This window comes from Pleurodeles waltl, chromosome 6 (assembly GCF_031143425.1).
Source record: "Pleurodeles waltl isolate 20211129_DDA chromosome 6, aPleWal1.hap1.20221129, whole genome shotgun sequence".
Lineage (NCBI taxonomy): Eukaryota > Metazoa > Chordata > Amphibia > Caudata > Salamandridae > Pleurodeles > Pleurodeles waltl.
In genome coordinates, this window is record NC_090445.1 from 1663082415 (window position 1) to 1663103793 (window position 21379).

Sequence of the window (21379 nt, forward strand, 5' to 3'; positions counted from 1 at the left end):
GAGGAGGCTGCGGGGCCTCGACATCTTGCTGTTTCCACCGTTACTGGGGAGGCGGCGTCCTCGCTAGGAGGGCCCGGTGATGCAACAACTGAAGGCCGATATTAACACTACACCAATATGTAAAGTTATAGGCCAATAGGAATAGCAAAAACACGTAAAATTACTATCACGTAGTATATGTAGCTGTCAAGTATGTGATACCTGCAGCTGCTTCTGGGATTTTAGCTATAAGCGCACTGCATGCTGGGATTTTAAGTTTGAATTTAACATTAAAGGCATAGGTTCAAAAATGCTAGTCCTGTGGAACAGTAGGCCACTGAGGGAGCCACGTGAGACCCAGGGCCACTTGTAAATTATTAATACAGTAAGTGATAAACACTGATAACTGCTAGATCCATCGGCTCCGAGAAAAAAGGCAGTGCTTAATTTGTGCCGGTGCGCACATTTTTGTGGATCACAACTTACTTTTCATCTTTAGACCTTGACAGAGAGTGAGAAAGGAAGAAAAGGGAGAAATGAGGAGGAGGAGAAAGATGTCAAACAGTGACAAAGGGAGACAGCGGGAATGAAAAAGAGCCTGCGAGAGCGAGGCAAAGACGAAGGAAGTGTATGGTGGTGGAAGAAAGAGGCACGAGTTGGAACGGAGTAGCCAGCCTCAAAATAAGGTTGTATTTTCCTCTTATTTTGTGGGTGGTCTCAGTAAACATTGTGCACCAGGTATGCCCCTGCATGGAAAAGGTTCATCAGGCCATCTATTGCCCATACAGTTTCTCGTCATGCAAAGGATACTGCATGTATGCAGCTCGTGCAGTCGTAGCACACATCCAGTTTCACTGTTTGTTGACATTTTCTGCTTGAACCCTCTCCCATGTGTGAAAAGTTTGCAATCACAACGAGTGACAATACAACAGAAAATACATGAAACTAGAGTAACCCATAGAAACTACACAAATTTTCACTTGTGAGATAACACATTTCACATCCCCTAACATAACTCACACATCTTATTTTGCACACACATATGTATCGTATCCAACGTGCGAAATAACAAACAATGGCTACAGCACATAAAATTACTTACAAAGTAATGTACTAGAGAAGTGGTTCCCAACCTGTGGTCCGGGGACACCTGGGGGTCCGCAAAGTCTCCCCAGGGGGCCCGCGACTACTTAGAAAATTAAATAATATTAACAGATTAGGTCCCTAACTTTCAGTAATGACTCAGTGTGGGGGTCCCCAGATTCCAATAAACATTCAGTGGGGGTCCCCGGGCTCCAGTACTGACAAAGTGGGGTCCACAGAAGTCAAAAGGTTGGGAACCGTTGTACTAGAGATCTAATGTCAGACCTTCCCGAAAAGCAGATCTGCCTGAATGTCTGTATTTATTAGAGAGAGTGGGGTGAAAATAACGGTACTACACATTTAAAGACCACACCAAAACCACAAGCTTCTCAGAAAGTCGTGCTATCCGCGGTCCAGGAAATTTAAGAGCTTACTCTATCCTGACGGACATTCGTTGTCATACTGGGACACTAGCACCTTAGGATGCCACACCAGAATATTGGTAACACAGTGGTCATTAGACAAAGTTTGATAAAAGTTTACTTTTAGGGACCAGAGGCTCAATTCACAGCACACTCTTAGCTAATAAGGTCATGGATCATGGTCGCAAACTATTACAATCACTTGTTCCTTCCATCAAAGGGCCTGTGAACTCCCCAAAACTTGGTGTTCATTTGATTCAATGCTTGTCAGTGCAACATCAAGATCTAAGAGGCCCTGGACATCTCACCTTTAGCAAGGAACTGAAGGGAACTGATATTCAAACCACAACACCAAGCCAGTTTGTTTCTCAAGGACTAGATACTGTAAAGATCTCTCCAGTTTCTTTTTCAAGATTCTCCCAGTTATTAGGAAAGATAAAAGAGAGCAGGAAAAACTCATTGGCAATCTTGTGGTTCTTGATAGGTTATAGTAAATGCAGCACTAGATATACAAGGCACAAAATCCTCCCTGAACAACAGGGCAAGGAGCAGAGCCAAGCAAGACCATCCAGACGAAATCCAGTAGGAACATGGCCGTAAGAAGCAAAAACCAGGGATAAAACACAGTAGCAAGCGGGCAATGAACAACAAAAAATAAGGGGAAGAATGTGTTGTGAAGTATCTTGCTCTTGCCAAGGCTTCATTACGCATGGTTCAAACAGGAACTGACTTTACAGGGAAAGTTTGAACTCTGTAAGAATTGGAAGCTTGAGGCAATAATCTCTGGGCAAATCACCATCTTGTAATGGTTCAGGTTATTGCCTCGTATCGCATTAGGGAGCTGTGGTCTGCTGTGATGGATTATTTAATGCCCAAATAATAAGAAGCTCTTTATCTACCAGCAGTCATCAAAAACTCATTACATGTTAATAATCTGGAAAAAAATAGGTCTTGGTTGCTCCCAGTTGTTTTCCCTTTAACGTCTGGACCCGCGAGTTGTGTCCCGAAGATTACTTTTGAGAGGCGCATTCTTAAACAGTTGCAACGATAAAAAACTTGCTACCTTAGAAAAATATGGGTGCCCAAATGGCACCACCCCATGCAGTCTAAGAACTTTCCTCACCTACCTTGAGCTTCGTAGCCGTCATACTGCGGGGACACCTCCCCGTCTTCCTCTTTTGCGTTCATGCCAAGCGCAGTCTTGAGTTGCGCTATGTTCATACGGGCAGTCAGTTCCCCGTTCCGGTCTCCAATCTGCAAGAGGAAGAGTGGGGTCAAACCCTCTCACCAGTAGGGATGTACCTGGCTGAGCCCTGCTGGGCTGGAGGACTTTTTGTGTGATAAACCTCTTCATTAATTACCACCTGACAGCACTCATCCACCCAACTCTATGATAATGCTGATGAGTGGCAGAACATCTTCGACTTCAGAGTTTCACAGAAAATTACAATAGTCCCAGGTGCCCTGTCCTAGTAACACTGTACAACAGAGGACAAGGGAAGGTGGGTAGAGAGGAAGAGGGAGGAAGACGAATAGAGAGGAATAAAGGCATTTGTAACAGTGAGAGTAGGACTCGAGGGACGAAGAGAAAGCGAGAGTAAAAACTGGAAGGCGGGGTCACAGAAAGAGAGAGAAGATGACAGGGAGGGAGGGAGAAAGAGGACAAAAAATGACTGACAGTAAGATGAAAAGGGGCTAGAGGAAGAAATAATGAAGCACAAGAGAGAGTGAGGAAAGAGACAAAGGGTAAAGGGGGCTTAAGAAGGGGGACAAACTGAAAAGAAATGAACAAAGAGGAGAGAAAGAATGAGTGAGGAAGACAAAAGCCAGTGAGACAAAGAAAGACAGAAGAACAAAGGGAAGTGAGAAATCGAGAGAAGGAGCAGGCGGAGAGATGGTCAAACAGGGCTTCACAGAAGAAACATGATAAGGTGAAGTGGAGGACAGAGGGGGGTTGTTGTGGGCTCTTGCAGTATAGAATACAGAACTGTTGAGGTCAGAGGGGGACTGAGAATGTTGTGAGACAATACTGTTCAGTTTGTTCTCTGTGCATGGAAGTTTGTGCTGTGGATTTCAAGAGTTGAAAAAATAACTTTCATGAAACTGTGGGCAAAAGTACGACTCATCTAATCTGAAGGACCGAATGTAACAGAGCGCAAAGGAAGCTGGGAAGAATACGAAGGGAGCGGAGGTTAAGGGACAGCAAAAGAAAATACAGATATTGACAGGAAGGTGTGGGAGATAAAAAAAAGGAGAGAAAAGAATAAAGGATCTAGAGAGAGAGAGAGACAAAAATATGAAGATGAGTGAGAAGATGTAGGACATTCTGTGTGGTCATCCTAGACTTTGCGCCTCTTGATGGACACTATGGGCCTGATTACAACTTTGGAGGAAGGTGTTAATCCATCCCAAATGTGACGGATATACCACCAGCTGTATTACGAGTTCCATAGGATATAATGGACTCGTAATACGGCTGGTGGTATATCCGTCACATTTGGGACGGATTAACACTTCCTCCAAAGTTGTAATCAGGCCCTATATTTTTGGTGGGTTTAGAACTATGCACTTTACCCCTTCAAAACATTAGTAAGGTGTGTGTGCGGGACCCCTCTTTAAATATGGTTAATTTGGCAAATTCCGACTTGGCATATTTACCTTGCTTATAAGTCCCTAATATATGGTATAAAGTGTACTCAGTGCCCGGAAGCTAAATGCCACCAGTGGACTGCAGCACCGATTGTGCCATCCACTAGGGTGGCAGTGCAACCATGGCTTCAGGCCTTTTATTGTAGCCTGACTGGGCACTATCAAAACTGCAATTTGAACTGGCAGAATAAATCCCGTTAATAGGCAAAAATGTTCTTTTAAATATTAAAAAGTCACCCCTTAAGGTCTTGAAGCCCACAAGGCAGAGTGCATGGTATTTAAAATTAGCATAAATATAAATTTAATGTTAACATGTCCTTAAAGTGACTAGCACCCAACAGATATCTCACAATGGCAGGCCTAGCTGTCCTATGGAGAAAATGAGAGTACAGATTAAAGTGCTAATACTGTATTTTAGGAAATAAATTAGCTCCAAAAATAATTAAACAACTATTTTTGCTGGTTATAAAAAATCCAATTCTATTGTGAAATCTGATTTGGAAATAAATATTAAGGAAAATCAACTTTTACAAAGTTACCACTTATCTGTCTGAACTGTCAGAATGCTAATGAACATAAGCCTCTGCCAGCTCCCAGGTAGTAATGAGCCTTGAACAGATGTGGCACGCCTCGAAGGAGCAAACAATATGATGACCTGACTGGGCAGCGATGACTCCTCTGCACCCCACAGAATATGCAGGGTGGGGCTGTGGGCATTCCGTTAGACACTGCGGTGTCAAATCCTGCTTGACAGATCTGCTGGTTTACATAACGCTTAGCGCACTTGAAACGGGATAGAACAGGATGCCAAGACAACTCTTGTGCATCCAATGTCTGCTTGCTGCAGGACTCTACGTTTGTCCAACTGGACTTCTATCTCTGGGTTTATTGTAGTTACAGTGGCTGCCTCTTGTTGTATTGTATTGTTAGATATGAGAGGACACTAGGATTACCATAGTACCCTCCCCAAATACACCCAGCCCCCAGAGCCAATGTTTACTGTGGCCAAATCATTTTGTCATCTTGAAAATACTCAAAGTGGGCAGGGTTGGTGCCAGGAATTGTTAATCTATTTGGTTAGGGCATGCCCAGGAGTCATTCCCACCCACTAGTTGGAGCTAAGCATAAATGTGGCACCTCTAGGCACCCACTTTAGATCACTTCCTGGACCTGCTGAAGATCAAAAGAGGACCTGGCTTGCTGTATGTGACCTGAAAGAAGCCACCAAGGACTGGAGCTGCTCGCTTGTACCCAGGAGAAAGAAGTGTATTCAAATGGTTGTAAGGCTGACCTCCAGTACAAGGTACCAGGATACAACAATCTACAGTAGTATGTTTCCTGGAAGTACCCAGCTGACCAATGGCAACAGGGTCTGGACTGGTCCCTGCTTTTGGCTGTTGCTTAACATCTTGTGAGTTTCTAAGTGCTTCCACAGCACCCAGGAGGCTTTAAAAGTGTATTCCTGGGACTTAAAGGACTGTGTCAAAAGGTAAAATATTTGACCTGGACAAATCTGGTTGGTGTATCCAAACAGTGCGCCATTGTGGTCAGCCTCATGTAACACCTAAGTCACAGTCTCATGTGAACATTGGCTATCACTCGCAGTTTGTGCTTTTGGACTTATTTCTACTTAAAACTTTAAAGAATTAATATTTCTAATTCCCATTGCTGTGCTTTTTTTCCTTTCCTTTTTTTAAATTTTACACTCTTTTTCTAATTTGTTTTGGAAGTTTTATTGTTTTGCATTTTACTTTTATTGCTGTTTGGTAGTCCATAAATGCTTTACGAATTGCTTTAAGTTAAGCCTGTCTGCTCTTTTCCTTAGGTACCAGGGGTTGAGCTCAGGTTAATTGAGGGACTTTGAGGGTTTATTTTGACAGGGTTAGTGATTATTCTGTGTTGTGTGTAGTCAGCCACCCAAAATAATATTCCATTTTCTTATAGACAAGCTCTCATAGAGAAACGTAGCGGTAAGAGAGGAAAGAGGTAGAAGCTGATATGATCGAATGATGCGTCACTGGTGGTAGCGTGGCGTGGGAGGGGATTTGAGGTGAAGAGTATGCTTGTGTGCGTCTAGTGGGGGCACTGTGTGCGCCTTCTGAACTGCTGGAGGGAGGTGGATGGGGCAGGACAATTCTGCTGTCCGCAGGCCCTGCCCTGCAGCAACTTTAACAGGTCTGATGTCAATGGACAATTAAATGTCAGAGTATACATTTTTTGGCGGCCTTATAGTTCAAAGCCTCATACACCTGATATTGCAGCTTGGGGCATTTCACACCTAGTGCCTGATTTAGAGTTTGGCAGAGGGGGTTACTCGGTCACCAATGTGACGGATATCCTGTCCGTCGTATTATGATCCCATAATAGCCTATAGAAATTGTAATACGGCGGGCGGGATAATGGTCACATTTGTGACGCACTAACCCGACCAAACTCCAAATCTGGCCTTCAGTTATCGCCCAGGGGGAAAAAACCCATGTCTTCATCTGTGCCTAGGTCCGGAGCATAGCAACCAAAAGAGCAGCAGGTGCAGCAGCACCAGGGCCCAGTGGTCTGAGGTGTCCACTGCACCCCTACTATAGCTGTGTTTTACTACCAAACCAGGGGATGGAAGCTCATTTTCCTTGCTTGCATTAGCACCGATGACAGCCTTGCCACGTCACTGGTGTAGATGACAAAGTTAGAGTCCCTTGCAGTTTTAGAGTGTTAACAAGACATAAATGCCAATTTTTTCGCAGAAGTAAGTAAATACTATTTTTTGTGTTGATTCTCAATTATGTTGAAACAAGATTAATGTCCATTACTAGTTTTCAAGGAAATATTATGAATATAGACAAAAGACTCCATTCACGCTCCAAATGAATATCTAACACGTTTGGGAAACCATTCTCAAAAACATAAGGAGTCACAAAAAATCAAATAAAATTTAGTTTAAAAAGGAGATTGCTGTTTTTTTATTTATTTAACACAGCTGTGGATTCTGGGAGTTGTAGTACGCTTTCATTGATCTAATAAAACGAACAAACTTGATACTAATGATTTGTAAATGAAGGTGCAGGGCTAGTAACAGCCTATACTGCTAGCATGCAGCAACCCGGCAACCATGCCGCTGCCGCTACCAAAAGAAGCCAGCTGAGGTGCAGCTGTTCTGCGTGATGGGCCAGTAAGCAATGAAGTGGTAGCTAGAGAGCCCTCCAGTTACCAACAGCCAATGGTTTGCTTGCTGTTCGACCCTAGCACATGCTGTCATCTCTAAGGTAGCTCATTGGGTTACTGTGCTCTTTGCTGAAATAAGTGTGCAACGAGTAGGTCATATGTTTGAATCTCAGTGGGGCCAACTCAGCCTGTCTTACTTATGAGGTCAATGCAACAAGCACCATCGAGCTTAGAAATAATGTCAGGTTCTAGTATATTTCATCTAAATAGGAAAAATTGGTATGAACATGGGTGAGATGCTCAATATTAGGAAAATGCTGAGTGCTTTGAAGGGAACTTAAAAAAGTTCTAGTCGAAAATGGCAACCAGGTGAATGGCTCACTAAAAAGTAGCAAAATAGTTTGTGAGGTCATTGAAATTAGAAAAAGGACAAAAACATGATAATTTCTTAAACTATTGCGGACATGGGTCAGAGAAGGAAGTGGCATCCATTATGGTAAGAATTTTCTATCTCCTACTGAAAATACCTAATGTTTCACTTAAATGTTGGGGCCTTTGGGTTCAGCTGGAGTCTAGTAAGTAAAATACTCACCTCCCACTTGGCTTCCTGGTTGCAGTCCTAGAGCAAAACAGTGTTACTTGGGCAAAGCAGTCTACGTCCTTGTGCTTCATTTGTATCTTCTACCTCATTCTGCTTACCTTAATGCTGTCTGGACTATACTCTCCTCCAGGGCTTAATTTGTAAATAAAAACGTGCCAGTGCCCAAAGACGTCCTCTTAAACACGCGGCTTCTGAAATTAAATATGGCAACAAGGAATACTGAGATAGTGTAATCCTGAAATCATCTCGGGCCTCTTGAATCCATTTACAGCCACTCCCTACCCCTTCAGCTCACTCTTGCAGCTTTCTACTTTCTCCCATTGTGACGCTTTTTCGTTTTGCTCTTCCTCCGTTTTCCCCATATGTTCCTTTTGCTCGCAGCAAATGCTTGAGGTAGAAAAATAAGCGTTGGCCCTCAAAAATAAGTGCTGGTGCCCAGCACCGTAAACCGCAAGCACAAATTAAGCACTGCTCTCCTCACCATATAGTGGTTGAGATGCTCCTCCCAGAATAGCGCTGTTCTCTGTAAATGCATTCCAGCTAGAACCAACTTCTATAAAATACCTACAAGAAGAAGCAGAAGATGCCATTTTCTTCTCTGACTCATTGGGTCTGGCTCGAGAGAACAGCTGTCTGAAGGACACATTTTTACTGATTCTTTAAAATACACTAGAGTGGGCTTCGGCTCTACCCATAGGAGTATTTGTTTCTCGCCCCATGCCCTTGGCTGTCTGATGTATCATTCCGCCTTCGGTGGAGTGCTTACATTGGAGTAAATGAGGGACTATGTTACACCTCAAAAGTACTCTGAATCATCAGACATTAAATGATTTATTTCATACGTACTGTATGAAGAAATAATTTGTTCCTTGTTTTGTTTTTCAACTGCAAGAGGCTTTTTAATGATTTACACAGGACTTAGCATTCAAGCCAGACATATTTATTTGCCAAAGGTTGCTAAAAGGAAGTAGCTCTTGCTCTGCGTGAAGAGCGCACCCCCACAGCGAGCCCCCGACTTGTCCAGATATCTCAGAACAACGGCTCAGAAACACAAGATTCTCACCCATTAATTTATCCTTTAATTAACAAATCTGATGAACCGCCTGTAAAAACTAATTAACTATATAATTAGGAGAGTGACTGCCGGTTCCTCAAGGTGGTCTAGACTGATAGAGATAAGTCTGATAAATACACAAAACATTTCAGCATGACTTCCTTGTGTGCCAAGGAATACTCTCTTTCACTACTGCAAATACAGCACTGAAGGCTCATCCATGTGACATCGGAAGGATGAACGACCTGCAAGCTGACCCAAGCCTCTCGATGGAGAGAACAGCTGCAGAGATCTCAAAATATACCATGTCAGAGAACTCAAAATATACCGTGTCAGAGAACTCAAAGAGAACTCAAAATATACCGTGTCAGAGAACTCAAAATATACCGTGTCAGAGAACTCAAAATATATCATATCAGAGATCTCAAAATATACCATGTCAGAAATCTCAACATATACCATGTCAGAGATCTCAAAATATACTGTATCAGACAACTGAAAGTATACCATTTCACAGATATCAAAATATACCATGGCAGAGATCTTAAAATATATTATGTCACAGAACTCAGAATATAGCATGTCAGGGATCTCAAAATATACCATATTAGTTGTCAAAATATACCATGAAAGAGATCTCAAAATATTCTATGTCAGAGAACTCAACATATACCATATCAGAAAACTCAAAATATATCATATCAGAGATCTCAAAATACACCATGGTAGAGATCTTAAAATATACTTTGTCAGATAACTCAAAATATACCATCTCAGAGATCTCAACATACACTGTGTCAGGTGTGAGCAGCTCACCAAGTGCTGTTTATTTTCTTTAGATTATGACATTCGCCTTTCCCTTCTACACATCTGGTACTTGTATTTCTCAAATAAGAATGGAAAAGCAGAGATGCATGTACCAGTGCGCTAAGGGAAAAAGGCAGGACTGGATTTAAAACTCACGCCTGACCGGAGAGGACTTGATATCTCTGGAGTCATTGTTGGGTTGTCATCAGTGATTAACCTGGAAGTTCAGGAGTTCAAAGGTCTTCAAGGTCCTCCAGTCTCATTTACTTCCTGAGGTCGATACTCTGCTGCACCAATTGTCATTTGAAATTGATCCAATACACACCTTGTGGGTCAAGCGCTTTGAAAGGTACCATTAATTTCAAGCACTGGCACCTGTCCCAGATGCGTACCAATATTGATTCATCAATACATATTATATGGAAATTCATAATATGTAACGCAAACTGACAGCACAGAGTTTATGGAGCCTGGAAACGCGTGAAGGTTTTGAATACTCACCATTCCCACACTTCCTGAAATGATAGACATCAGAATTAGATGTACTACAGAGGTCAACTCACTAACCCTGGACCTGGTGGGGTCACCGCGCTTCAATCCAAACTTACTTAAGTACTTGACTCAGTCGTGCAGTTCTGGGCAAACCAATAGATATATCCATCTTTTGACATACAGTATGAAATGCTACTCGATATATAAAAAAACGAGCTCCTTATATATCCTGTCATGACATCCAATAGGCTATATTGGATAATGATTTAGTATTTGTCATATTACATGGAGATTTTAGTTCCCACCTTCGATCACGGTCTCCTATTCGGCATATTAGATCATGAGTTTCTTCTTCTAATAATTCAGCTCTTGTTTGACTTAGAGAGGATGAGCCCTTAACTGACATTTTATTCATGAAATACTTTTTTGACATAATAGCTCATGAGCTATTATTTGGTATATTAAATGAAGAGCTGTTATGTGATATTTTCTTTCACGAGTGCATGTTTGACATACCATATGATGAGCTGCTCTTTCATGCATTCTGTCACAGGATCCTGTTTGACAAATTCAGTCATGTGCCATGATGGCAACAGTGGATGATTCTGCTAGGTTTTTTTTGTGGAGCTCCGAGCACTGAGCTATTGTACTTGTAAACTACCGAGGAGTTGTAAATGACAGAGTGAGACAGAGAAGGAAGCTGAATAGGACACTTAGGCGAACAGGTAAGGAAATCATTCTCGACAGAAGGTAGGAATAGTCTGGGGTAAGGAACGCTTCTCAGGTCTGTCTTCTGCGGGGTGTGTTTTAGTGGCCTGCAGCTCACTGAAGTCCAAAGTGTGATTCAGTCATAGACAGCCCCAGGCATTGGAGATACAGGCACATCACAAATAAATCTCCATGGACATAACTAATCTTACCTCTCGCGATATCTCCAAGTGTTTCCTTACAAAGCGCAATGCTTGCTCGTGGTTCTCGAGCGACACGTAGGCATTCCCCAGACTCCAGCAGGCTCGCCCCTCTCCAACCCTGCAAGTAGAGACAATTTCCCATCAATGAGGTACGTATGTTGAATTTACTCATTGTGTCTTCACAGCCTGAATTACTAAACCCAATGGAGGACATGGCTACCAAGAGTAGTTAATAAGGATTATTTACATTAGACCATTGATTTGTTCTTTTCCAGGTAGGAGGGTTAACGGAAGTCTGTCATACGGTGAGTAACTGTTTAAGTCTGGAAGAAGAGGAAGATACCATACTGAGGCGTCTTCTACAAGGTGTTCTCATTGTACCGGAACTCGTGATACGTGTGTCCCACACAAGGCAATGCAGTCTTCACTGCATATGGACAAAATAAGTTTGTTTCCCATGTTCAATCACCACAGTCCAAGACAGCTCATTGAGATCAGTAAGATAGAACACAACTGGTATATCCAGGATGTATGTGTGCAAACACAAGTAGCACCTCAACCAGTCTTGCTTATAAAGGCAATGTCCACACCCAGAGCAGTGGTAATTTGTATCCAATAACAATACACACTGAGTATAATTCACCGGTTTTAAACAATACGAGTGTGCAACTTCGAAAGTCTATGCTTTATGCCATCATAGGGTGATATCTACTAAGTCAACAAAGGGTATAAACAGGGATGTGTTGATACCTTTTATCGAATGCAGCAGACCACCTAAGGCTTTCACAAACCAATACAAAATGCAGAATAGCTACCAAGCATTTTACCAACACAACATAAAGGAGTGTCCATGGCTTTACAAATAGGCAATGTGCAAGAAAAAGGGGCCACTCACGACAAGAACCACAGAAGAGCACCCAAGGCTTTCATCAACTAATACACAACACAGACGAGCAGACAAAGCATTAAACAGTAAATACACAACACAGACCTGAACCCAAATACACAAGACAGAAGAGGACTCAAGTCTTTTAACCACAAATACCCAATGCTAAAAAAAAACAAAAAACTCCAACGTGGCCTTGACCAACAAATGCTCAACACAGAGCATTGCTCAAAGCTTTTGCTAGCAAATACACAATGCAGAAGAGCAAGCAAGGCTTTCAATGACAAATATACAATGCAGAAGACCAACCAAAGCTTTCAATGACAAATATACAATGCAGAAGAGCAACCAAAGCTTTCAATGACAAATATGCAATGCAGAAAAGCAACCAAGGCTTTCAATGACAAATATACAATGCAGAAGAGCAAGCAAGGCTTTCAATGACAAATACCCAATGCAGAAGATCAACCAAGGCTTTCAATGACAAATACACAATGCAGAAGAGCAACCAAAGCTTTCAATGACAAATATACAATGCAGAAAAGCAACCAAGGTTTTCAGTGACAAATACACAATGTATAAGAGCAACCAAGGCTTTCAGTGGCAAACATACAATGCAGAAGAGCAACCAAAGCTTTCAATGACAAATATACAATGCAAAAAAGCAACAAAGGCGTTCAATGAGAAACATACAATGCAAAAAAGCAACAAAGGCTTTCAATGACAAACATACAATGCAGAAGAGCAACCAAGGTTTTCAATGAAACATACATAACGCAGAAGAGCAAGCAAATCTGTCAGTGACAAACACAAGATGCAAAAGAGCAACCAATGCTCTCAATGACAAATACACAATGCAGAAGAGCAACCAAAGCTTTCAATGACAAATACACAAGACAGAAGTGGACTCAAGTCTTTTAACTACAAATACACAATGCTACAAAAAAGCACCAACGTGGCCTTAACCAACAAATGCTCAACACATAGCATCGCTCCAATCGTTTGCTAGCAAATGCACAATGCAGAAGAGCAAGCAAGGCTTTCAATGACAAATACACAATGCAGAACAGCAGGGAAAGCTTTCAGTGATACACATACAATGCAGAAGAGCAACCAAAGCTTTCAATGACAAATACACATTGCAGAAGAGCGCTCAAGACTTTACAATGAACACACAATGCAGAGAAGTACCCGAGTGCCCTTGATCCTCAAATGCATGACAAAGAATGGCCTTGCAAACTTTTGCTGGCAAATACACAAAGTAGAAGAGCACACAAGGCCTTCCACAACGCAGAAGAGCAACCAAGGCCTTCAATAACAAATAAACAATGTAAAAGAGCATCCTAGGCCTTCAAAGACAAATACACAATGAACAATAGAGAGCTCAAAACTTTTAACAACAAATACACAATACAGAACAGCACGTATGTATCCACTTGCAAATGCAAGGCATCGAATAGCACTGAATACCTTCATCAACAGCTTTTGCCAACAAAGAAGTACTGCAGAAGAGCTCCTAGGTTATTTGCCAGTGAGCTCACAATATTGAACAGCATGCACAGTTTCTAGCCACAAGTGCGAAACACACAATAGCGGCAGCACGTAATCCACTTATTGCATGACCTTCTGTGCCTTGAGACAACAGATAGTCTCTACCAGGGGACAGTTAGAACATCATTCTGTTTGTTATCATGGTCAGACTAGCCCTTGAATTACATATTACCTCAAATCAGAACTCCATAGGTTGTGCCAAAGCAATGGTGCTGGTAGTTTTGTAAACTGAGGGTGTTTGTGGACCAGGCGGCCATAGCGCAGCCACCTGCAACTGGACTAAGACATCCAAACTCATCTCAAGATTTCTTGAAGCCATCACTCACCCAGTCCTGCATTCAAGCTTATATACACAGAAGAAAACAGGTCATCTATATGGGACAAATTAAGCACTATTGCTGTGTAGAAATAAAATACTGATGGAGAAGTTGAGTAACGGTCACAGCTTATGCACTTTGTGAGCTGCAAGTCTGCAGTGTTTGAGAACTGCACCAACTACAGTTGTTTTCAGGAGAAAAGCCATGGAATCCCCCTCCCAAAAAAGGCATTTTTGTCATTCACCCATTGTTTACTGAATTGTCTTGCTCACTGGGATCTATGACAGGATCTTATCTGTAGAGGTACAATATACATGACATTTCCACCTGTGTGTATGCCGCACTCTGAGACTACCAAGGATCTCCCCAGTATAATCATTACTGCATACAGTTATTCTCCACTGATGTTGTACAGAGGTGGGATGTGGGGTACCACGCATTTCAAATCTCTACAACTATGGAACATCTGATGTCACTGTTGTGTTCCTACAGAGTAGGGACTGCCATCCAGTGTTTAATAATCTAGAAAAGGTTACTCTTGCACTTAGGGACACCCCACTAAGCCTCAGAAGCAGATGGGTCCCCAAGGATCTGTATACATTTTCTATGGATTTATGTGGTCCATACCTGATCAGGCTATATAATGATATCATCTCTACCTATGACTTCGCGCTGGCCAGGGTTCCCTGCGTCATGATACTGATTATCAAGGAAGGAGAGAACAAGCTAGTTTTCTCATTGCCCACCTCACTTTTCTTTGAAACTCACGGCTAGCATCCTATTGGGTGTCTACAGGGCTGGGTCTGGGAGCATGGAAGGCACAATACTATTTTAGAGAGGGCCCAGATACACACCATCATGTATAATCCTCTACCTGATAGAGTCTAAGAACACTATTGCAGGTAGGGGTCAACTCACTTGGCCTTTAGGGACCCTTCCTCTGCTTTTGATATGGTAAAGCAGCATGAGCGTCCGGGTCATATTGAGGGGTCTGAGCTTTGAAGAGAACATTGCTGCCCTTATCAAAACACTACACAAGAGATGTGCACATTCTACAGGTTTGAACCCAGAAGGGGAATGCACTCTTCCTGTCAGTGTGGAGAAGGGAGTCCAGCAAAGTTTTAGGTTTGTTCTTTTTCTGTTTACAATTAACATCAAGCAACTCAATTCTGAGCCTCAATTTTTATTAGTCGATGCATGGAAAGCAGGATATGGAAATGTATCCCTGGTCGTTGGCGACCTTTGAAATGGTATAAAGAGTTCACATACGTAGCGGTCCAGGTGGACGGCACTTTCAGCTTTGTCTCCCTATTGTCGGCTCAGAAAATGAAGCCAGGCCAAGCATATGGGACCATTTGGAATTTTGACAAACATGTGTGGGAGGGGTGTGTGGATGTGCTATGCCAAGTGTCTAACGCGATAAACACAATCTAACTTCTATCACCATTGGTGATTCAACAAAGGTGTGGGCATCTTGCTTTGCTACATGCAGGAGATAGTACAGTTTTTTGACAATCATGTTGGGGTTTGCCAGTCAACTCCCAGATGCTCAATCCACCAGGCGCTCAGGCTTACCTGCATTGAAAACACCAGTAGACTGGAACCATTAACCCCTTGGGCTTCAGCATGGACCAACCCTTATCTCACTAGGTCAGTCCTGATGGATGTACTAGGATTATTCAAAGCCCATTCAATTCCCTGGGTTACATACTTCAATGAAATGCTTATTAAACTGGGAAATGGAAGGTTGTTTGAACATCTCATGGGATTAGTGGCCAGAGACAAGAAGGGAACAAGCGAGTGCCTTCCCACCTGCAGTACCACGGAACAAGAACCATGCGAAGTGGTCAAATCTACAGTGAAGACATACATCACGGGAAAGGATTCCTATGGGCCAGAAGATTGAATATCAGGGGCGAGAAACCTCCATTTAAGAGTCTTGCTAACAAACGTCTATTCTTGTTTCTTACCCAGCTTCTTTCGCATAGCAAAGGGCTCCTCTTTTAAGCGAAGAGTTATGTTATGTCTTTTAAGACGAAGCCTCTGCTCAGGCCACAGTGCATTTTCTTTAGTTTTTAATAAAACAAAACAATTTGTGGTGCTGTAAAAGTTTTGGGGTTTTATATTTGTAAATCAGCCTTATTGCATCTGTTGGTGCAGAGGTGCCCCACGTGTGCTTACGGGTAACTAGATTTTTTTGGTGGGGAGTTCAAGATAAGGGTCGCTATCAAGGATGGCACAATTTCTTTAGGCAGCCATGAAAAACAGCCATAGTATTTGCATTAAGCAATATTTTTCTTAAACCTAAACATGTGGCACCACGTGGTACCTTATTAGAGCAGGGCAGTGATTTGACTAACTTCCAGATTTAGCAGTCTTCTGCTGAGCCACAATGTCTTATCATGCAGGGTGCTGGCATATTGCGGATTGTTGCCTGGTTAGACATTAAGGCCCTGATTTAGAGTTTGGCAGAGGGGTTATCCCGTCACAAACGTGACGGATATCCTTTCCGCTATATTATGATGTCCATGAGATATAATGGAATAATAATAATAATACGGCGGACGAGATATCTGTCACATTTGTGACGGGGTAACCCCATCCACCAAACTCTAAATCAGACCCTAAGATACTGACTTAAAGTCAATGTTTTTAGATAAATAAAGCAGGTTTACCTTCTAACATTCACCATGCACAAGTTGTGTACATTGCAGACATATTTAGAATTTAAACCAAACGTGTTGCATTTGCTAATGCCAGTTTATTTTTAGATTGCTTCTGTTCTTTCATGTATGTATAAAATGCTTATTTATTGGGTATTGTTAAAGCAAAATAAATTATTTACTTCAATTCAATACAATTAAGGTTGGTTGAGGTTGACATGCTTCACGGGCTTCTTCAAAACACTGTGGGGTGTTTTCTAATGGTCCTAGAGGGGAGGAAAGATCTTCCAAAAATATTCCTCATATCTAAGAAATGAATCATCTATTTAAGCAAATTCTGTTGACGCAACTGCATCAGCATTGGCGTGCCACCATAATATAAGGTGCTTAGTGAAAACTGACGTAAAATGATAATTTCAACAGTTAGTCCGTCAGCTTGTACAGGTGCAGAGGATGCCCTAGTAGAGATTCCCATCCTAGTCCTGCTTCTATTTCAATGGCCACGCTCTCGTGCCAGGACATGTCAGCTGGCTTGCAATGTTTGACTCACATTTCTGGAGGCTGAGCCTAAGATTACGTGGGGCTCTTTATAAGAAATACCAATGCTACGCCTGAGGAATCAGAGAGAATTTTTTGTTAGCCAATTTTCTATTTTTTTTTTATATCTTTTATAAAATGCGAGACTAGTGGACAGGTGGCCATTTAATGGTGTTAAATGATATGATCAAGTGGAATGGACTGACCGGTGTGTCTAAACAGACAGCAGGACAATAGTAATCTCTAGTCACGGCGGTCTAATACGTGGATGCTGTGGCCTTATCCCTGCACGGAAGGACTGAGGGCTTGGGTGGGCGCAGTGCTGTTCGGCAGGTGGTCGGCTCCTCCTTGAAGATGGCTGTTTTCAGGACTTTCTTAGGGATGGAGTAGGGGACAGCGGTTACTGTCACCAGCTGCACGTATGAACCATGCTGTCATAGCTCGTCTTCAAGAGTGCTTTCCACTGGTGTTGTTCTTCCGTTTCTATAACTGAAGGGGACACCAAGGCCTTATGGAATGTGTGAAGAATACATGCAGATGACCACAGCCCTGTGCCTGAGCCAAATAATTTAGGTCTTCAAGGAACGCTAACTCAGCCAGTGATTACTGCGTCAACTGCGAGTCCTTTCCAAACAACATCCTGGGCATAGTTATGATCTTGGCAGACTGGGTTACTCCATCACAAATGTGACACCATATTACAATCCTATCATCTTCTATGGAGATCATAATACGGCAGACGGAATATCGGTCACATTTGTGTTGTAGTATTCCATCCGCCAAGATCGGAATCAAGGCCTTAGAAATCCTAGAAAGAGCCAGGCATCATTTGTTGCCCTCAGATCTCAAGAAAGCTCACAATTCAGGCAGTTGGCCTGCAGCCTGTGTGATGTCTTCACATGTTGGTATCCTCAGGGATGGGTCTCTTGTCCAAAATGGAAGATCCACCTGTGCACAGGAGATGGGGTTGGTTTTAATAAAAGCCCCTCTCTGAAACGTGATCTCCTGCTGCTCTTTGGGTGTCTGGAACCCCGAGAGGAAACGATGCTAGGACGGGCTTTCTTTCCCCAAAGAAGTACTGATATTATTCCTGGATTCCTGAAGATGCCGCATTATTTTATTTTTATTTTAAGTATGTGATGTAGAGTGGACTTAATTCCAAAGAGCAGAGAACACTTTACAAAGGGCTCTTTTTATGCAGCACGAACATTTCGAACATGAGATTATGGATTTAGAACATGTGGGCAGACTCCAATAGAGACCAGTTGTAGAACCTAGGATGCGGATGACGGTGAAAACAGATAAAAGGGCAAAACTAGACTGCACACAGCAAAAATGTATTTCACTTATTTACATTGTGTGTATTAACAAGTTGAGGAACATGGAAACAAAGTGATGTGTCCAGAATCACGATATTTTTTTTCGTAGAAAGTGAAAGCCGGGATTAGAATTCAGGTTTTGTGGTTGCAAGGTCAGCGATGCAGCCATGACACCACATGTTACATATATATATATATATATACACACACACACATATATATACGGTGCTCCTTGAAGCCATAAATACAGCGCCCAGGGCAGCACAGCACGACTACACCCCGGGGTTGGATGGAAACCGCTGCCTCGTATGGTCCGATGTCCGTCTCCCTTCTCCGACGGGTACCGCAAGAAGCGGCGCCACAGCCTGGCTGCCCCGGGACCTGGACGTCCTTGCCCCCGCACCTGCTTCCGGCTGCCCGTCTCTCTACCCCGCAGGGACCGGGGCGGCAGCTGTGGACCCACCGCCCTGCCAGTGAAGGATGGAGTCGTCAGCATCCTTCAGCTCCTGACACGGTTTCTCTTTGGATCCCGGGGCAGTGCACATTTTAATACTCAGAAAGCATCAAATCTGACACACGTCGCCCCAAAGCGCAGTCCTCCTGCCCTCTCCTTGTGTATTTATAAACCCCGTCCTCCCTGCTCGCTCTTCTGCTCACGCACATGTCTGATGGCGACGGCTGAAGTGAGACACACGATGGCTCTTGAGGGTTCTTAACAGAAGCATTGCAGTCCTTTTATTTTATTGCAAATCAATTCACTGGACTCGATTCACGGATCTCATGGTATAAATGATGCGTCAGAACTTTGTCTCTAGCTTTATTTCATGGCAATATTTTTTTGGGGCTTGTTTGAAAATGCAGCTGTCCACTAGATGCACTGTTACCAATGTTTTATTTACATACAGAGTTGTAATTGGCTCCACCCTGAGGAGCATTACCCTCTTACTTCATGGGATTGGCTATCTAAAGTTTCATTCTGCCTCCCAGGCAGCACTTCCTTTGCAAATCACGAAGGCTTATTTTACACCTGAAAGGGACGCTCGGGCATCACAATGTTTACACGAAGTGTTTTATCTCCTTTTTGCATTCTATACAGAAAGAATCAATTTTTGTTTTTTTTCCCCAGCACTGGCAAAGCCAAGAGAGCAGACCATGAAGTAATAAACCGAACACACAAAAGGCAAAGGAAGGATGCTTGCAATATGTCTAGCCAATGGAAATTATCATTTCCAATGGTTAGACTAATTGCAATCATTCCTCCAGTCACCATTTGCAAGTATGACGTAACACAGCCTTTGTGCAAGCAATGCATGTAAACAGCATGCTTACATGCTTGTGTTCACATACGTAGGCACATTAAAGCGAGATATTGGCATTGCCAAGGCTTCCCTGTATGTTGGCTTTCGTGGTTAAGTAACATATCAATGTTCACTGTAATGGGATATGCATTCATACAGCCCCAACATATCACATACAAAAGGGGCAGCAACTTTGTACCCCACTAGATCACAAACTGTACTCCACGATGCCAAGATCCAAGGAGAAGATGGGTATTGAAGCCCTTGCTTAGATAACTGCTGTCCACCATGCTGATCAGCCGAGAAGGAGGCAACTAATGCCAATAATGTATTTTACAAAATAATTAGGATGACTTTTGTGGTTTCATACTTAGAGGATGCTATATTAATGCACTGAGTAATCAGAAAACAAAGTTTACATGATTAGGTCTAAATGCACAAATTGGGCTGTAAAGCGTCAGTATTACAGCAGAAACAGACAGATTTTGGATTTAGGGCCATTTGTACGAAAGCTTTTTCCCATAGACACAGAATGGGTAAAATCCTTTGGTACATCTGGCCCCTAGTTTCAAGATGTGTCAACATAGCACTCTAGTGTAGCCTGGCCTGGCCCTTCCACCCAGACCAAAAGTACTTGAAGCGAGCAACACCTTCATTTACAGAAGATGAGGGCCACATTTAGCCATCTTCTGTGACTGTATTAAATTACTGAAGAAACCAATATTTCTATTCACTGTCAGTTTGCTTTCCATTCCTATAATTTCACCGATAATAATAACTCGAGCAGGTTTCACAAACAAGAAGTAAAATATATAGTGAAAGCCACACATGTTTCGCCCTTTAAGGTGTCAATTAGTCTAAAGTCTTTTGAAGGGCCTAATGTTGAAAAACAACTGTCAGCTTTTACTTCGCATGTGAATTCATCTGGAGCCATTACATTGGGAGTATCATTACGTGGTACTTTACACTGGGACTACTTTACTTCACAGGTAAGTATTGTTATAGCCAGTTAATAAAAATAATATACTTAAGTAATTAAAATAATGTAGTTTTACTTTAATAAAAATATTTACATTATTTTTTAGATTTAAATTAGGGTTTTTTAAATATTTTATAATTAAATAATAAATATTCACCATTTTTATATATTGTTTTAAAAATTAAAAAATATTTAGTAATATTCGTATGGAGATTTATTTTAATTCCCAACCACTAATATTTTCAATGCGAGGATGTTGAAGTAGCAGTGGTTTGCCATGTGTGGTGCACAACTCACTACTGATTTTTAGGTCGCAGCCTAATAGATAGCACAGCTGTCTGGTTTGCTAAAGTCATCTTGGAGACATTCAGAAAGCTGAAGTAGGAATGCATTCTGCACGTTGCTTGCCATTGGCTTTGTAACTCACGTTTTCTTGCTTACCATTTGTTGTCTTTATTTGTTTTAGGCTGTCCACGGTTGAGTGTGTACCTTCCCTTCCCCAAACCTTATTTACAGTACCCCTCTAAGTCCTCCCTTTCTGTAAACAGACCTCTAAATCTTGGGCCACATGTATGAAAAAATGTTCCTGTCACAAATGGCCTGGTTCACAGAATTGTGCCGTTTGCAACAGATAAAATGCATTTTAGGATGTACAAAGCCTAAATTGCAATTCAA

General features: G+C 42.2%; 1 protein-coding gene across 3 annotated transcripts in view; it reads right to left on the reverse strand.

Moving 5' to 3' along the window:
- GPSM1 (G protein signaling modulator 1) overlaps window positions 1-21379 on the reverse strand; it is a 581170-nt gene that overhangs the window by 288231 nt on the left and 271560 nt on the right. For all 3 annotated transcript variants that reach the window (XM_069241618.1, XM_069241617.1, XM_069241619.1), the window contains exons 8-9: window positions 11164-11272; window positions 2612-2738 (exon numbers count right to left, since the gene is read on the reverse strand). In XM_069241618.1, coding sequence (XP_069097719.1) covers window positions 2612-2738; window positions 11164-11272 — 236 coding nt within the window. The remainder of the gene's footprint in view (window positions 1-2611; window positions 2739-11163; window positions 11273-21379) is intronic.